The 19,233-nt window shown below is 42.5% G+C and overlaps 1 protein-coding gene across 4 annotated transcripts in view; it reads right to left on the bottom strand.

The window, feature by feature from the left end:
* Positions 1-19,233, bottom strand: part of arhgef12b (Rho guanine nucleotide exchange factor (GEF) 12b) — a 109,186-nt gene that overhangs the window by 56,597 nt on the left and 33,356 nt on the right. For all 4 annotated transcript variants that reach the window (XM_045717285.1, XM_045717284.1, XM_014197790.2 and 1 more), the window contains exons 2-3: positions 5,833-5,853; positions 5,043-5,137 (exon numbers count right to left, since the gene is read on the bottom strand). In XM_045717285.1, coding sequence (XP_045573241.1) covers positions 5,043-5,137; positions 5,833-5,853 — 116 coding nt within the window. The remainder of the gene's footprint in view (positions 1-5,042; positions 5,138-5,832; positions 5,854-19,233) is intronic.

The following is a 19,233-nucleotide window of genomic DNA, read 5'->3' as shown; positions in this document are numbered from 1 at the left end:
GACCGTCACAGGAAAGGAAGACCCAGAATTACCTCTGCTGCAGAGGATACGTTCATTCGAGTTAACTACACCTCAGATTGCAGCCCAAATAAATGCTTCACAGAGTTCAAGTAACAGACACATTTCAACATCAACTGTTTAGAGGAGACTGTGTGAATCAGGCCGTCATGGTCAAATTGCTGCAAAGAAACCACTACTAAAGGACCCCAAAAATAAGAAGAAACTTGCTTTGGCCAAGAAACACGAGCAATGGACATTAAACCGGTGGAAATCTATCCTTGAGTCTGATGAGTCCAAATGTAGGATTTTTGGTTCCAACCGCCATGTCTTTGTGAGACGCAGAGTATGTGAACCGATGATCTCAGCATGTGTGGTTCCCACCGTGAAGCATGGAGGAGGAGGTGTGATAGTGTGTGTGTGTGTGCTTTGCTGGTGACACTGTCAGTGATTTATTTAGAATTCAAGGCACACTTAACCAGCATGGCTACCACAGCATTCTGCTGCGACACGCCATCCCATCTGGTTTGCGCTTAGTGGGACTATCATTTGTTTTTCAACAGGACAATGACCCAAAACACACCTCCAGGCTGTGTAAGGTCTATTTTACCAAGAAGGGGAGTGATGGTGCTGCATCAGATGACCTGGACTCCACATCCACCTGACAACAACCCAATTGGGATGGTTTGGGATGAGTTGGACCTCAGAGTGAAGATAAAAGCAGCCAACAAGTGCTCAGCATATGTGGGAACTCCTTCAAAACTGTCGGAAAAGCATTCCAGGTGAAGTAGGTTGAGAGAATGCCAGGAGTGTGCAAAGCTGTCATCAAGGCAAAGGGTGGCTACTTTGAAGAATCTAAAATATATTTCGATTTGTTTAACACTTTTTTGGTTACTACATGATTCCATATGTGTTATTTCATAGTTTTGATGTCTTCACTAGTATTCTACAATGTAGAAAATAGTCAAATAAAGAAAAACCCTTGAATGAATAGGTGTGTCCTAACTTTTGACTGGTACTGTATGTATTTATGTATGGACATGTAGATAACGCTTCCTTGAAAACAACTAAACTGAAATAAAGGTAACTGAGGTTAAGAATGAAAAAAAAAACAAGCAGAATTCAAAAGAAGAAGGATTCTGAGGAAAGCCAAGCCTAAAATGTCTCTCAGACAAAGAAAATGAAGGCATAAAGATAAATGTTTCTTAACCTTTTTTGTACCAGCGACCAGCAAGCCATGTTCTTTCCTCCTTGCAGGACAGCTAACATTAAAACTAACTCTGTAGAACTCCCAGATTAAAGTCTCAGAAACCGGTCAGCAACATATCATGGACCAGCACAGGTTGAGCTATTGAATGATAGGTTAAGAAACAGTGAGATATACACTACATGACCAAAAGTATGTGGACACTTGCTCGTCAAACATTTCTATTTCAAAATCATGGGCATTAATATGTAGTTGGTCTCCTATTTGCTGCTATAACAGCCTCCCCTCTTCTGGGAAGGCTTTCCAATAGAAGTTAGAACATTGCTGTATATATACAGTGCATTCGAAAAGTATTCACACCACTTCACTTTTTCCACATTTTGTTACGTTACAACCTTATTCTAAAATGGATTAAATCGTTTTATCCCCTCATCAATTTACACACAATACCCCATAATGACAAAGCAAAAATAGGTTTGTAGAAAGAAAACTATCACATTTACATAAGTATTCCGACCCCTTTCTCAGTACTTTGTTGAAGAACCTTTGGCAGCAGTTACAGCCTCGAGTCTTCTTAGGTATGACGCTACAAGCTTGGCACACCTGTATTTGGGGAGTTTCTCCCATTCTTCTCTGCAGATCCTCTCAAGCTCTGTCAGGTTGGATGAGGAGCGTCGCTGCACAGCTATTTTCAGGTCTCTCCAGAGATGTACGATCGGGTTCAAGTCCGGGCTCTGGCTGGGCCACTCAAGGACGTGTCCTGAAGCCACTCCTGCGTTGTCTTGGCTGTGTGCTTAGGGTCATTGTCCTGTTGGAAGGTGAACCTTCGTCCCAGTCTGAGGTCCTGACTGCTCTGGAGCAGGTTTTCATCAAGGATCTCTCTGTACTTTGCTCCATTCATCTTTCCCTCGATCTTGACTAGTCTCCCCAGTCACTGCTGCTGAAAAACATCCTCGCAGCATGATGCTGCCACCACCATGCTTCACCGTAGGAATGGTGCCAGGTTTCCTCCAGATGTGATGCTTGGCATTCAGGCCAAAGAGTTCAATCTTGGTTTCATCTGACCAGAGGATCTTGTTTATCATGGTCTGAGAGCGCTTTAGGTGCCTTTTGGCAAACTCCAAGCGGGCTGTAATGTGCCTGTTACTGAGGAGTGGCTTCCGTCTGGCCACTCTACCATAAAGGCTTGATTGGTGGAGGGCTGCAGAGATGGTTGTCCTTCTGGAAGGTTCTCCCATCTTCACAAAGAAACTCTGGAGCTCTGTCAAAGTGACCATCAGGTTCTTGGTCACCTCCCTGACCAAGGCCCTTCTCACCCGATTTCTAACTTTGGCCGCACAGCCAGCTCTAGGAAGAATTTTGGTGGTTCCAAACTCCTTCCATTTAAGAATGAGGAAGGCCACTGTGTTTTTGGGGACCTTCAATGCTGCAGGCATTCTTTGGTACCCTTCCCCAGGTTTGTGCCTCGACACAATCCTGTCATCAACCTCATGGCTTGGTTTTTGCTCTGACGTGCACTGTCAACTGTGGGACCTTACATAGACAGGTGTGTGTCTTTCCAAATCATGTCCAATCAATTGAATTTACCACAGGTGGACTCCAATCAAGTTGTAGAAACATCTCAAGGATGATCAATGGAAACAGGATGCACCTGAGCTCAATTTTGAGTCTCGTAGCAAAGGGTGTGAAAACCGTATGTAAATAAGGTATCAGTTTAAATTTGTTATACATTTGCAAAAATATCTAAAAACCAGTTTTTGCTTTGTCATTATGAAGTATTTTGTGTAGATTGATGAGAATAATACATTTTATAATAAGGCTGTAACCTAACAAAATGTGGAAAAAGTCAAGGGGTCTGAATACTTTTCAAATGCACTGTACCTCTTCTCTATAGGCTGACTCGTCATTGTTGTTTATCAGGCCTACAACTAGGGCTGGGCGATATGGCCTAAAAATCATAAATCAATTTTTTTCAAACTTATGGCCAATTCACGATAAATATATCGATAAAAAACTAAAAAGGTTAAATAACCATTGTTGCGCAATTAAAGGTCAATACACTGCATTTCAAACAGTCAGGAATAATATAATGAATTCAAAGCTTGTAACATTATACCTAAGCTAAATATAAGTCTTCCACAACCATAAGACCCATTCATAATTTCATTATTTTATCAAAATAGTTCAACCTGCTTTTTTGCAATAGTCACTGATCTGGCTTTCAAGTCGGTCTACGAAAATGTCCTTTTTTTTTAACAAATTAACCATGCACAATGCAGTGCACATCCACTAATAATGCCCAACATCTGGTAAGAGGCATTATAGAAAATTAACACAGGTTTTGAAATATTTGCATTCTGTAAAGGCATCCTTCTTTTCACTCTGTCAATTAAATTAGTATTGTGGAGTAACTACAATGTTGATGATCCATCCTCAGTTTTCTCCTGTCACAGCCATTAAACTCTGTAACTGTTTTAAAGTCACCATTGGCCTCATGGTGAAATCCCTGAGCGGTTTCTTCCTCTCAGGCAACTGAGTTAGGAAGGATGCCTGTATCTGTGTATGCTCATTGCACATTCATAAAACACAGACTAGACCGCTAGCACCCAAATGGGAGGGATTTTGGTGCTGTGCCTGTCTGAAGAGTAGACTACCTCATCACATGACTAGGGCTCAAAGCGCACTATTAACCTGTGTGTGTGTGTGTGTGTGTGTGTGTGTGTGTGTGTTTCATCCTCAGACTCCAGCAGCCATGACGTGTGTGCGAGTGTGCAAGTATTATTTTGACTGTGTGTGTTTGAATGTGTGTATGTACATGTGTGTGTTTGTGTTTCATCCTGCTGCCGCTCCTGTTTCTCCAGCCTAACAGAAGATAAGCATCAGCCTGGTGCTAGCTGTTAATCTGGTTGTCAGCTGGGGAGCCACAGTGCTCCCATTTGACCCCCCCCACCCCAGACCAAACATTAACCCCTAGTCTCCAGAGTGGAGCTTTAATAACAGGGTCCTATTCATTAGGTAGCAAATGAAAAAAAAGAGGGAGGGACTACGTGAACTTGGCCAATAAGAAACTATTGTTTTTGTTGCAAAACATTTTCCGTTCCCAGGGTCGTATACATTAGCGCACAGCGTAGCAAAACGTTTTGCAACGGAAAACAAAAACAAACGTTTCCTATTGGACACGTCCAGGTAGTCCCACCCTGCTTCGGTTTGTTTTCTTCCGTTTGGTGTCTAGTAGCTCCCACCTAGGCTATAGCATGTCACCGCAGCACTTATCACATCGACACGCTGCATAATTTACGTTCAATTATCTAATGTGTGTGAGTGAGTGAAGTGGAGTGCTACCTACAACAGGATCAATGACACGTTTACAGTCTGAAAGGGTCTAATAACAGTGATTGGCTTGAGCTTATATCAGACAATACAGTATACAGTGAAAGAGTTTCCTTTAATTTTGAAACAACCCCAATGTGCATTAATGGTCGCTATGAAGTTAGGATTCGCCACTAACAGAAACTCTTTCCACTCCATTCAACTACGTAAGGAGCTGTTTAATTACTATTCCCATAGAATTTGGTTTATTTGGTCAGTAGCTAATATTGTGTCAAATGATTATTACAGTTATCACCAGTAACTGACCGACAGTAATACACTGCACCAACCAAGTGGAAAATTAGATTAGACATTGAAATGGATTGAGGTGTGTATTATATTTTGTGCTTGCACAGTTTGTTCAATGAGTGTATGTTGCAAGTGTGCACAAGTCCTGTTTTCTGTTTGTTTGTGTGTGCAGGTCCTATGTTGTTTGTGTGTGTGTGTATGCTTGTGCGTGCACACTTACCTGTAGGGTCAAACTCATGCGCAGGTGGGACTGTGTTTTTGTCACTCTTGGGTTTCTTGTCTGGGGGGTGGTCCTTGCTGAGAATGCTAGGGGTCCTGGGAACACACAAACACAGATGGCATGGTGAGAAACACACACACACACACACACACACACACACACACACACACACGACACCAGATTTCACACGTCTGTGCAGGTTTTTAACCAGGCTTTTAAATTTCAATATTGGTGCAAAATGTATACTTAAAATGTCACTCTATTCGTGGAATGACCCCATTATATTCTACTTTCACGTAATATTATCTGTTACAATACTCTCTCAGACATACTGTATCTTAGACACCTGGGACTTAGACCCTTTACCAGACGAAATAGAGAGCCAAATCCCTACGGCTTAGGAAAAAGACTGCACCGTCAGATTCTAGATACATGAGGTGTCATCTTAACATGCTTATCAGGATGTCAGGCACGGTATGGGGTCCAAAAGCCTCATAATATCAGGCTAAATCAACTCAAATACAGGGCAACATCTGAAATGGAACCCTATTCCTTATTTAATACACTACTTTTAACCAGGGCCAGGTCAAAAATAGTACACTAAATCGTGAATAGGGTTCCATTTAGGACGCATACCAGGCGACCCAACTCGTAGGAGCATATCATTTATTTTGTGGTAAGTGAACATCACCATAGTTATATGGTGATGTTCATCTGGATGTCATGATTGTAGTCCTTTGTGATTGACAACGTGGACAAAGATTTACGAAGCAAGGAAAAAAACTCTGACCTGGTTGCTTTTTTGGAAAACCTGTGAAAACAAAGACGAGAAAGGATTAGAATACTATTAGTCATTGGTAAAGCCCTGTTCTAAGTGTACAGTGCCTTCATACCCTTTAACTTATTCCACATTTTGTTGTGTTACAGCCTGAACTCCAAATGGATTAAATATCATTTTTTTCTTACCCATCTACACACAATACCCCATAATGACAATGTGAAAACATGTTTTTATACATTTTAGCTAATTTATTGAAAAATAAATAAAGAAATATCTCATTTACATTAGTATTCACACCCCTGAGTCAATACATGTTAGAATAACCTTCGGCAGTGATTACAGCTGTGAGTATTTCTGGGTACGTCTTTAAGAGCTTCATACACCTGGAATTTACAATATTTGGACATTATTCTTTCAATAATTCTTCAAGCTCTGTCAAGTTGGTTGTTCATCATGGCTAGACAGCCATTTTCTTTCCATAGATTTTCAAGCCGATTTAAGTCAAAACTGTAACTAGGTCACTCAAGAACATTCAATGTCATCTTGGTAAGCAACTCCAGTGTAGATTTGGCCATGTGTTTTAGGTTATTGTCCTGCTGAAAGGTGAATTTGTCTCATAATGTTGGTTGGAAAGCAGGTTTTCCTCTAGGATTTTGCCTGTTCTTAGTTCTATTCTGTTTCTTTTTATCCTAAAAAAAACCTCCCTAGTCCTCGCCAATGACAAGCATACCCATAACATGATGCAGCCACCACCATGCTTGAAAATATGAAGACTGGTACTCAGTGATGTGTTGTGTTGGATTTGCCCCAAACATAATGCTTTGCATTCATTAAATAAAGTAAATTTTACTTTAGTGCCTTATTGCAAACAGGATGCATGTTTTGGAATATTTTTTTTCTTTTCCCTCTGTCATTTAGGTTAGTATTGTGGAGTAACTACAATGTTGTTGACCCATCCTTTTTCCTATCACACCCATTAAACTCTGTATCTGTTTTAAAGTTACCATTGGCCTCATGGTGAAATCCCTGAGTGGTTTCCTTCCTCTCTGGCAACTGAGTTAGGAAGGATGCCTGTATCTTTGTAGTGACTACTGTAGGTGTATTGACACAGTGCACCATCCAAAGTGTAATTAATAACCTATTTGCAAGGCATTGGAAAACCTTCCTGGCCTTTGTGGTTGATCTGTGTTTGAAATTCACTGCTCAACTGAGGGACCTTACAGATAATTGTATGTGCGGGGAACAGAGACGAGGTAGTCATTCAAAAATCATGTTAAACACTATTATTGTACACAGAGTGAGTCCATGCAACTTATGTGACTTGTTAAGCACATTTTTACTCCTGAACTTATTTAGGCTTGCCATAACAAAGGGGTTGAATACTTATTGATTCAATACATTTTAGTTTTACATTTTTTGTTAATTTTTAAACATTTCTAAAAACCTAATTCCACTTTGACATTCAGAATAATTTTTTCAAGACAGGTTAAATTTCACAAACTCTATGAAATTGGACCCCTGTGAGGTAAAATGTATTGTAGCTCTATGTACGGTTCTGTATTCATTTTCTTAGTCAACCTTTGTGTTCTGTTTCGTTGTGTTCTTGAACGTAGCCCTGTCTTTCATTTTTGTTCATTGATTTCACCTGTGTTAGTTTCTCACCTGGTCTCATCAGCTCCTTATTTAGTTAAGTTCATTCTGTTTGTGCCTTTGTGAGGTATTGTGTGTTTTGACTCTACTAAGCCTTTTCCTAGCTCGTTTGTGAGAACCAGTTATAGCTTTCAGTCCTAGTTTTGATTCACCTGCCTGTTTGCCTACCTGTGTATGACCATTTCCTGCCTGTGACCACGATTCCTGCCTTCTGCGATAAACACCTCCCGCTCTGCACGTGAATCTACAACTTTTTCTCCCTGAGTATTTATTATACTCCAGAAGTGTTAACTCAAGCAACAAGTTTATTGTTCTAGCAAAAATAGTCTGGTTTCCCAGGCCTGTACCTGGACTAAAACATGTTGAAGAGAGAATCTATTGAAAGTGCTTTTTGGTCCAGGAATATCCTTAATCAGGGTATCTGAAACCAGCCCCATGTTCAACCTTATATTCTCCATTTGCTACCACGTTTTTATTGTCATTGCATGCTACGTCAAGAAAATTACAAAAGAAACATACATTTTATAAAAAAATAAGTATATAAATCAACAGTTCTGGGGTAACCTTATTCATTATGATCTAAAAGACAAAACTGATCCTAGATCAGCACTCCTACTCTGAGGCGCTTAATGAAAACATGCTCTGGTCTTCCTTGTCATTTGCATGTTTCTGTGTACTGAGTGACATCATCAGTCAGAGACAGCCAGCTTCTAACCCCCCCACCTCTAAACCCACCTTGCCGTCTGTCTCATGACATGCTGCTAACCACTAGACTGCACTATCATAGGTACATCTTTCACCATCTGCTTACACATCACAGGATCACAACCACCACCATTACTCGGAGGGACCAGAAATGATGGAACACTAGACCCACTTGAATTAATTTCATAATCAAAAGGGCGGTGGTGTGGCGATGCCAACATAAGCCCCATGTCCTCAGGCACTTTCTTGGTCCAAGTTGTTCCACTGGTTGGCATATCAAACATGCAGATCCCTACCCAAATGCCTAAGTCTGAGAGATAGAAGGTGGCTGGGTTCTTCATATAAATAGCACAGGTCCCTCTATCTCCACCTCCTCCCTTCTTCCGCGGGTGGTTTTTGTTTTTGTTGCTGTTCCTTCCCTCAGACAATGGGGCCTGCACTTTGAACAATGGCGCTCACGTCAAAGCCAGCTTACTACATTGCGGCATTGTGGGACTGATTCCCGGAAACAGAGAGCGCTTCTGGCAGGCCTCCCATTTCCTGAATGTGGGAGAAGGGGGGATGAGAGGGGAGATTGGAGAGGAAACGAGGAGGGGGATGAGTGGGAGTGGGTATCTTTCAGAGAAGGCAGGAGGGGGCAGGATTTGGAGAATCCTGTGTTAGTACCTAGGCTGCAGAGCTCGTACTTGGAAATCTCTTTTGACACAGAAAAAAACATAGCTCAGTCTAACCATGGCCAAAATCCCTAATATATAACACTTACCAAAAACACTGTGATACACCTTTCCACTGCTACCACCTTGGATTTACATTTACGTCATTTAGCAGACGCTCTTATCCAGAGCAACTTACAAATTGGTGCATTCACCTTATGATATCCAGTGGTATCCAGATTTAAGAAACACTTCTTAATAGTTGAAATGGTAATTATTTAATTCAACCAAATAGCACAGTTGTTGAAGTAAATTAACATCATTCAATAAAAAAATCTGACATCAACCGAGTCATATTGAACCCCTGCCAAATAGAGAGACATGGGATTCACTACTACACTGTCTGGGAACAGGAGGAGTTATTAAACTGGTTCTCCTCTGATGTGTCCTGGGGAGATTAGGAGGCAGGCCAGAGGATATACTGTCTGGGTGAGGACAGACATCAGTCTCACTGGGTGGTGGCTAAGCAGCTAGTGCAGATAGCTTTGGGTAAGAAAGGGATTTAGCTGATATTTAGATACTTAAATGGGTACATTGAAAGCCTGAGGGGAACAATGCGCTTGTTAGCTTACAAGGCAGATCAATGGGAAACACAAAGATTCAAGTGTAGTGAAATCGATTGCTAGCCTTTAACAATTAGCTGTTAGCTTTAACAGAGAGTTAAGTCCTGCCGCAAGTAGGTTTTAATTTATTCAGAGTTCATTTTGATCATGTTATAAAATGAATTCCTTAAATTAAATCATCTTTATCAATACTCCATTTATTGTCTACTTTTTGTCTACCAGGCCAAGCTCACAACTTATAGCAAGAGACCACTCAGAAATGGACAATGGGTAAATTATAAACGCTATAGCTTTGGCAGTGCAGCAATGGCAGCCTAAAGAAAGTTTTAAATGGCAAGCAAAACATCATCACTGATGAGCCACTTGAGCCACTGCATGTAACGTTAAAGTTCTGTGATTGTCACATCCCATTGCCTCCCTCCTGAATCCACTCATACGTTTTTCCTAGGAGCAATGTCACCAAAGACGCTTATTACTAAGACAGAGAACACTTCCCATCCTCTTTGATGTTACTGACCTGACACAAGTGAACCAGGTAGAGGAAAGAACAGAAAACAGCACCAGAGTTCTACGGAGGGATGTACTCAAGGAAGTTCATTTTGTGCCAGCCCCACATGTATCACCTCAAACATGTCTATCTCACCGGTCTGAGACACATGTAAACGCTTTAACGCTTCACTGCAGTGGAGTCTAAAACTGTTACGATAACAAACGGAGTGCCAGAAAGTGAGTGCTCTCACTCAGTGGTGCCTGCTAAGCTAAATTAAGCTTTTTGGGAAGTGTGACTGAGGTAACAGGTTTGCCCAAGGGGCCTGGCACGTGGACACTGCCATTTTATAAGATTTTGAAGCCAGTCAGGTCTATGGAAGAGCTTCAAAACAATACCGAGAAGAGGGGGGAAAGTGATAAAGTGCATAGAGAGCAACAGCACTGCAGCAGCAGGACGGGACGTCTTTGGGAACTGGCCTGATCCCTTTCGGCGTAGACAGGCTACAGGGCCAGAGATGCTTAACCCTTTTCCCTTGTGTTGGATCCAAAGCACACGTTTTTCAGAGAGAAGCTTGTCGTCAATCACCAGTTCTGGCTACTTCTTTCATTTCACTCTCCGTTCCATATGAGGTCCCATTTTGAGGAGGAGTGGCATTTAGAAAGAACATCCAGTTTGCCTCCTCAAGTAGAAACATCACATTTGACCTGCACTCAGCCCTAACCATAAAACTAATTGAAGTGGATTTGAGGTGAACTCTGCCAGGCTCGTAAATACCAGAATGATTACCGCTGCTCTATCATGATATCCGTGCAGCAAACATTCATGGAAGCTTTTGGGATCAGGCAGTTTGCGAGGTTAGAACTCTGCTCACAAGACAGGTGAACCTGGGCTTGTGAGATAAGACAACTAGTCTCGAACATACTGCCTCCACAGAATATAGCATTTGAAGAGATACACAGTGGTGAATTTACGAGAGAGAGAGAGAGAGAGAGAGAGAGAGAGAGAGAGAGAGAGAGAGAGAGAGAGAGAGAGAGAGAGAGAGAGAGAGAGAGAGAGAGAGAGAGAGAGAGAGAGAGAGAGAGAGAGAGAGAGAGAGAGAGAGAGAGAGAGAGAGAGAGAGAGAGAGAGAGAGAGAGCTAAAAGGAAGTGATTCCCAAAACTTCCATAACAAAGCCATCACCTACAAAGAGATTAAGCTACAGAAGAATCCCCTAAGCAAGCTGGAACTGGAGGACAGCAACACAATTAGACCCAACCAAATCATGAGAAAACAAAAATATAATTATTTCCAATGTGTCAAGTAAGTAACAAAAAAAAGAACAAACTGGAATGCTATTTGGCCCTAAACAGAGAGTAGTGGCAGAATACCTGACCACTTTGACTGACCCAAAATTAAGGAAAGCTTTAACTATGTACAGATTCAGTGAGCATAGCCTGCCGTAGGAAGACCTGGCTCTCAAGAGAAGACAGGCTATGTGCACACTGCCCACAAAATGAGGTGGAAACTGAGCTGCACTTCCTAACCTCCTGCCAAATGTATGACCATATTAGAGACACATATTTCTCTCAGATTACACAGACCCACAAAGAATTTGAAAACAAATCAAATTTTTATAAACTCCCATATCTATTAGGTGAAATACCACAGTGAGCCATCACAGCAGGAAGATGTGTGACCTGTTGCCACAAGAAAAGGGCAACAAGTGAAGAATAAACACCATTGTAAATTCAACCCAAATTTATGTTTTTATTTTCCCTTTTGTACTTAAATTATTTCCACATCGTTACAACACTGTAATAATTATGACATTTGAAATGTCTCTATTCCTTTGAAACTGTAACATTTACAAAAACATTTTTTTATTGTTTTCTTCACTTTTTTTTAATAATCTATTTCACTTGCTTTGGCAATGTAAACATATGTTTCCCATGCCAATAAAGCCCTTTGAATCAAATTGAGTAAACAAGGAAAGCGAGAGAGATTGAGTTCTGGAAAAGTACAGAGTACAAATCATTATTACAAGCGTCTAGAGTGAGAGTAGCCCAGAGTACATGCCAGGCATACCTGTCTACGTTCAGAGAAAAGCTACCTCCAGGCAAAGACCTGAGGGAGCACAATATCATAATCAGATTAGTATGACCGTCATTTATCAAAGTTAGCCCAGTAAACCCTCCTTTCTCCATAACTATATGTATATTATTCTAACTCCAGTACCTAGACAGACACACTTCATCACGATCAATTGCTGAACTGTATTACTGCAAGGTAAGCGTATTAACAAATGAATGGACTGGGACTGTAGCACTCAGGTGAAGGTGATGCTTTGAGCTACTGGAGAAGCATTGCATAAATCAAATGTATTATATCAAAATGTAAATGCATCGTAGTAGTGCAGGAAGTCTTCCACTGAAACCCAAAAGCCGATTTATCTCAAGGCTGTCAATATACTAATGAATTACTGTACATTTATCGCTGTTCTATAATTAAGCAATAAGGCCTGAGGAAGTGTGGTATTTGACCAATATACCACGGCTGAGGATACACCCATTAGCTGTGGTATATTGGCCATATACCTCAAAGCCCAGAGGTTCCTTATTGCTATTATAAACTGGTTACCAACATAATTAGAGCAGTACAAATATTTGTTTTGTCATACCATGGTATATGGTCTGATATATGGCTTTCAGCTAATCAGCATTCAGGGCTCAAACCAGCCAGTTTATAAATATCAATAAGGATAGTCTGTAAAGATGATATATTGTACATTGAGACTATTGGGATGTTATTGCCAAAATACTTACTACAACTCCATTTGTGGTACTGCATGCACAGTGGTAAGATTATAATACACTTGAAGAATTCAACAACAACATTGGAACAGAGTACTGTGAAATCATTTCTTCAATGGGGGCCGTACTCTTATTCAAAACAATGGTGTTTATTTTGTGTGGCGTGCACAGGAATGCTAGCTGTATCTAGGGAAATTCAAGTTATTGGCCTTGAAAGGGTATCTGAAGACCCTCTAGTCCCACTCAACATAGGTCAGAACAGACCACACACACTCACACACAGCGGCAACTCCCTTATCCCTGCACCCCCTCTTTCACCATCCCTCATTCTCCAGGGCCTGAAGGGAGGGAGCAGGCACTCCCCTCTCTTTCTGCCCCAATAAGCCTGATCAGAGAGTCTGCATCCTGACGCGGCTTGGGGATGTACATTTCTTCACGCTACACTGTCTGTTCACGTTTTATTAGCGTAGCCAGGGACGGCTGGGGGTGTGGAGGGGGGAGAGAGAATGATAAATCCCCTAGAAGAACAGACAACCAGCAAGCCCCTGAGAGAGACAAGCCAGCACCTCCATATCCACCATGTTTGATCCCTTCAGGCAGGCAGGGAAGGCAAGGCCTGGTCTTGTTTCCACCTAGCTAGGCTGTAGGCTAGCCTACAGTGACACAGCGACCAACACAATAGGTTTGGGGGTGAAATGCTTGAGAATAAGTCGTTTTTGTAGTGCCGGGACATTTAAACGGTGCTTTTATGAATAAATGAATGTAACTTTTTAAGGCAGGTCATAAGCTTGGGGAGGAGAAGAAACACAACAGCAGACCACGTGTAACCACGCCAACCCAGGACATCCACATCTGGCTTCTTCACCTGCGGGATCGTCTGAAGGGAGGGGTATTTCTGTCTGTAATAAAGCACTTTTGTGGGGGAAAAAATCATTGTGATTGGCTGGGCCTGGCTCCCCAGTGGGTGGGCCTGGCTGCCAAGTTGGTGGGCCTATGCCCACCCATGGCTGCACCCCTGCCCAGTCATGTGAAATCCATAGATTAGGGACTAACAAATGTATTTCAATTGACTGATTTCCTTAAATGAACTGTATCTCAGTAAAATCTTTGAAATTGTTGCATGTTGCGTTTAGGGTGGAAAATAGTTAAAATGAGTTTAAAGAGAAGCTCCAGGCAGAGGCATGTCGATGCATGTTGATGCCAGGCAGAAAAAGGCATGTTGATGCCAGGCAGAGAGATGCATGTTGATGCCAGGCAGAGAGATGCATGTTGACGCCAGGCAGAGAGATGCATGTTGACGCCAGACAGAAAAAGGCATGTTGATGCCAGGCAGAGAGATGCATGTTGATGCCAGGCAGTTCTGAGGCTACTGACGGCAGTGAACTCTTCAAAGCACTGCAGACCGACTGCTCCCCTGGTCAAAGTACTAGTGAGTGAGTGAGTGAGTGAGTGAGTGAGTGAGTGAGTGAGTGAGTGAGTGAGTGAGTGAGTGAGAGAGAGAGAGAGAATGGAGGGTTGAGATGGTAGGAGAGGCTAGAGGGGGATAGAGAATGTAGTGAGAGGGTAGAGAAGGTGAGACATCCCAAATGGCATCCTGTTCCCTATATAGTGCACTATTATTGACCAGAGCCCAATAAAGGAAAAGTTGTGCAATTTGGGACAGGGGAGTGAGTATGCCTAGTAGTAGAAGAGGGGATGTTTGAAAGATGGTGGTGAAGAACATGGCTGACGTTTTACATTCTCCCAACCGATTGTGCTATTTTGTTCGTTTTTTTGCGTTTTGTGTAACTTATTTTTAACTTATTGTGTACATAATGTTGCTGCTACCATCTCTTATGACCGAAAATAACTTATGGACATCAGAACAGTGATTACTCACCGCGGAATGGAAGAAACTTTTTCCTTTAACGAGTCCGACGAGAAGGATATCCTGCTTTCACTGGAACAGGCCCAGATCCCCACCTTTTGCGTGAAGAAAAGACGCAGGAAATTTGGCTGCAGATCGAGCATCCATCTGAAGATCTGTAGGCGAGCGAGTAAACTCCCACTGCCACCCGTTCTTCTTGCTAATGTGCAATCATTGGATAATAAAATTGATGACCTATGATAAATATTATCCTACCAACGGGACATTAAAAACTGTAAAATCTTATGTTTCACCGAGACCTGGCTGAACGATGATACGGACAATATGGAGCTAGCGGGATTTTCCAAGCACCGGAAGAACAGAGACGCTACCTCTGGTAAGACGAGGCGTGGGGGTGTGTGTCTATTTGTCAATAACAGCTGGTGCACGATGTCTAATATTAAAGAAGTCTCAAGATATTGCTCGCCTGAGGTAGAGTACCTTATGATAAGCTGTAGACCACACTATCAACCAAGAGAGTTCTCATCTATATTATTCGTAGCTGTCTATTTACCACCACAAAACGAAGCTGGCACTAAGACCGCTCTCAACCAACTCTATAAGGCCAAAAGCAAAAAAGAAAATGCTCACCCAGATGCGGCGCCCTTAGTGGCCGGGGACTTTAACCTGTTGGGGGTAGGGGGCAGTATTGACACGGCCGGATAAAAAACGTACCCGATTTAATCTGGTTACTACTCCTGCCCAGTAACTAGAATATGCATATAATTATTGGCTTTGGATAGAAAATACCCTAAAGTTTCTAAAACTGTTTGAATGGTGTCTGTGAGTATAACAGAACTCATATGGCAGGCAAAAACCTGAGAAGATTCCTTACAGGAAGTGCCCTCTCTGACAAGATCTTGTTCTTCTTGTCTCTGTTTATTGAAGACTGAGGATCTTTGCTGTAACGTGACACTTCCTACGGCTCCCATAGGCTCTCAGAGCCCGGGAAAAAGCTGAATGATATCGAGGCAGCCCCAGGCTGAAACACATTTGCGCTTTTGGCAAGTGGCCGATCAGAGGACAATGGGCTTAGGCGCGTGCACGTGTCGACCCCGTGCTTTATTTTCTTTCGTCTTTTTACCTAAACGCAGATTCCCGGTCGGAATATTATCGCTTTTTACGAGAAAAATGGCATAAAAATAGATTTTAAACAGCGGTTGACATGCTTCGAAGTATGGTAATGGGATATTTAGAATTTTTTTGTCACGAAATGCGCCGTGCTCGTCACCCTTCTTTACCCTTTCGGATAGTGTCTTGAACGCACGAACAAAACGCCGCTGTTTGGATATAACTATGGATTATTTGTGACCAAACCAAGATTTGTTATTGAAGTAGAAGTCCTGGGAGTGCATTCTGACGAAGAACACCAAAGGTAATCAAACTTTGCTAATAGTAAATCGGAGTTTGGTGAAGGCTAAACTTGCTGGGTGTCAAAATAGCTAGCCCTGTGATGCCGGGCTATCTACTTAGAATATTGCAAAATGTGCTTTCACCGAAAAGCTATTTTAAAATCGGACATATCGAGTGCATAGAGGAGTTCTGTATCTATAATTCTTAAAATAATTGTTATGCTTTTTGTGAACGTTTATCGTGAGTAATTTAGTAAATTTTTTGTAAATTCACCGGAATTGCGGGGGGGTATGCTTGTTCTGAAAGTCACATGCTAATGTAAAAAGCTGGTTTTTGATATAAATATGAACTTGATTGAACAAAACATGGATGTATTGTATAACATAATGTCCTAGGGTTGTCATCTGATGAAGATCATCAAAGGTTAGTGCTGCATTTAGCTGTCTTCTGGGTTTTTGTGACATTATATGCTAGCTTGAAAAATGGGTGTCTGATTATTTCTGGCTGGGTACTCTGCTGACATAATCTAATGTTTTGCTTTCGTTGTAAAGCCTTTTTGAAATCGGACAGTGTGGTTAGATTAACGAGAGTCTTGTCTTTAAAATGGTGTAAAATAGTCATATGTTTGAGAAATTGAAGTAATAGCATTTCTAAGGTATTTGAATAACGCGCCACGGGATTTCACTGGCTGTTACGTAGGTGGGACGAAATCGTCCCACTGGCCCTAGAGAAGTTAATGCAGGCAAACTTAAATCAGTTTTAGATATTTTTACTAACATGTCACATGTGCAACCAGAGGAAAATAATCCTTGGCCACCTTTACTCCACACACAGAGATGCATACAAAGCTCTCCCTCGCCTCACATTTGGCAAATCTGACCATAATTCTATCCTCCTGATTCCTGATTCCAAGTAAAAACTAAAGCAGGAAGTACCAGTGACTTGCTCAATACGGAAGTGGTCAGATGACGAAGATGCTACACTACAGGACTGTTTTGCTATCACAGACTGGAATATGTTCATCCAATGGCATTGAGGAGTACACCACCTCAGTCATCGGCTTCATCAATAAGTGCATCGACAACGTCATCCCCACAGTGACTGTACGTACATATCCCAACCAGAAGCCATGGATTACAGGCAACATCCGCATCGAGCTAAAGGCTAGAGCTGCCGCTTTCAAGGAGCCGGTGACTAATCTGGGGCTTATAAGAAATCCCGCTATGCCCTCAGACGAACCATCAAACAAGCAAAGTGTCAATACAGGATTAAGATTGAATTCTACTACACCGGCTCTGACGCTCGTCGGATGGGGCAGAGCTTCAAAACTATTACAGACTACAAAGGGAAAACCAGACGCGAGCTGCCCAGTGACGTAAGCCTACCAGACAAGCTAAATGTCTTTTATGCTCGCTTCGAGGCAAGCAACACTGAAGCATGCACGAGAGCACCAGCTGTTCTGGATGACTGTGTGATAACGCTCTCAGTAGCCGATGTGAACAAAACCTTTAAACAGGTCAACATTCACAAAGCCACTGGGCCAGATGGATTACCAGGACGTGTACTCAAAGCATGCGCGGACCAACTGGCAAGTGTCTTCACTGACATTTTCAACCTCTCCCTGACAGTCTGTAATGCCAACATGTTTCAAGCAGAACACCATAGTCTCCGTGCCCAAGGAAGTGAAGGTAACCTGCCTAAATGATTACCACCCCGTGGCACTCACGTCGGTAGCCATGAAGTGCTTCAAAAGGCTGGTCATGGATCACCTCAACAGCATCCTACAGGACACCCTAGACCCACTACAATTCGCATACCGCACCAACAGATCCACAGATGATGCAATCTCAATCGCACTGCACACTGCCCTTTCTCACCTGGACAAAAGGAACACCTATGTGAGAATGCTGTTCATCGACTACAGCTCAGCGTTCAACACTCTGGGACTAAACACCTCCCTCTGCAACTGGATTCTGGACTTCCTGATGGGCCGCCCCGAGGTGGTAAGAGTAGGCAACAACACGTATGCCTTGCTGATCCTTAACACTGGGCCCCTCAGGGGTGTGTACTTAGTCCCCTCCTGTACTCCCTGTTCCCCCATGACTGGGTGGCCAAACACGACTCCAACACCATCATTAAGTTTTCTGACGACACAACAGTGGTAGGCCTGATCACCTACAACGATGAGACGGCCTATAGGGAGGAGGTCAGAGAACTGGCAGTGCGGTGCCAGGACAACAACCTCTCCCTCAATGTGAGCAAGACTAAGGAGCTGATCGTGGACTAAAGGAAAAGGCAGGCCAAACAGGCCCCCATTAACATCAACAGGGCTGTAGTGGAGCGGGTCGAAAGTTTCAAGTTCCTTGGTGTCCACATCACCAAAGAACTATCATGTTCCAAGACAGTCGTGAAGAGGGCACTACAAAACCTTTTCCCCCTCAAGAGGCTGAAAATATTTGGCATGGGTCCCCAGATCCTCAAAAGGTTCTACAGCTGCACCATCGTAGTGCGAACGGCCATCCAGGACCTATATAATAGGCGTGTCAGAGGAAAGCCCATAAAATTGTCAGAGACTCCAGTCACCCAAGGTATAGACTGTTTTCTCTGCTACCGCACAGCAAGCGGTACCGGAGCGCCAAGTCTAGGACCAAGAGGCTCTTCAACAGCTTCTACCCCCAAGCCATAAGACTGCTGGACAATTCATAAAATCACCACAGGACAATTTACATTGACCCCCCCCCCCCTTTTGTACACTGCTGCTACTCGCTGTTTATTATCTATGCATAGTCACTTCACCCCCACCCACATGTACAAATTACCTCAACTAGCCTGTACCCCTGCACACTGACTCGGTACCAGCGCCCCATGTATATAGCCTCGTTATTGTTATTCTTATTTATTATTACATTTTATTTTAGTCTACTTGGTAAATCTTTTCTTAACTCTTGTTGAACTGCATTGTTGGTTAAGGGCTTGTCAGTAAGCATTTCACGGTAAAGTCAACATTTGTTGTATTCGGCGCATGTGACAAATAAAGTTTGATTTGTATCACTTAAGCTGTCATGTCTGATCCATCTGTGCAGAGACAAAGATATCCCCCCCTCTCGATCTCTCCCTCTCTCCATTTGGTAATGTATAGCTATGCGGGGAAGGGAGCTTGTGTATGGCTAGTGAGGCTGAGGGGCTATCTGCTCCTCAGTGTAAGTAACTAGCACTAAATAGATTCAGTTATGTACAGTA

The sequence above is a fragment of the Salmo salar genome, chromosome ssa04, assembly GCF_905237065.1.
Source record: "Salmo salar chromosome ssa04, Ssal_v3.1, whole genome shotgun sequence".
NCBI classification, from domain to species: domain Eukaryota; kingdom Metazoa; phylum Chordata; class Actinopteri; order Salmoniformes; family Salmonidae; genus Salmo; species Salmo salar.
The sequence above is the reverse complement of the archived record's forward strand: the minus strand, read 5'-3'. Positions and strand labels throughout refer to the sequence as shown.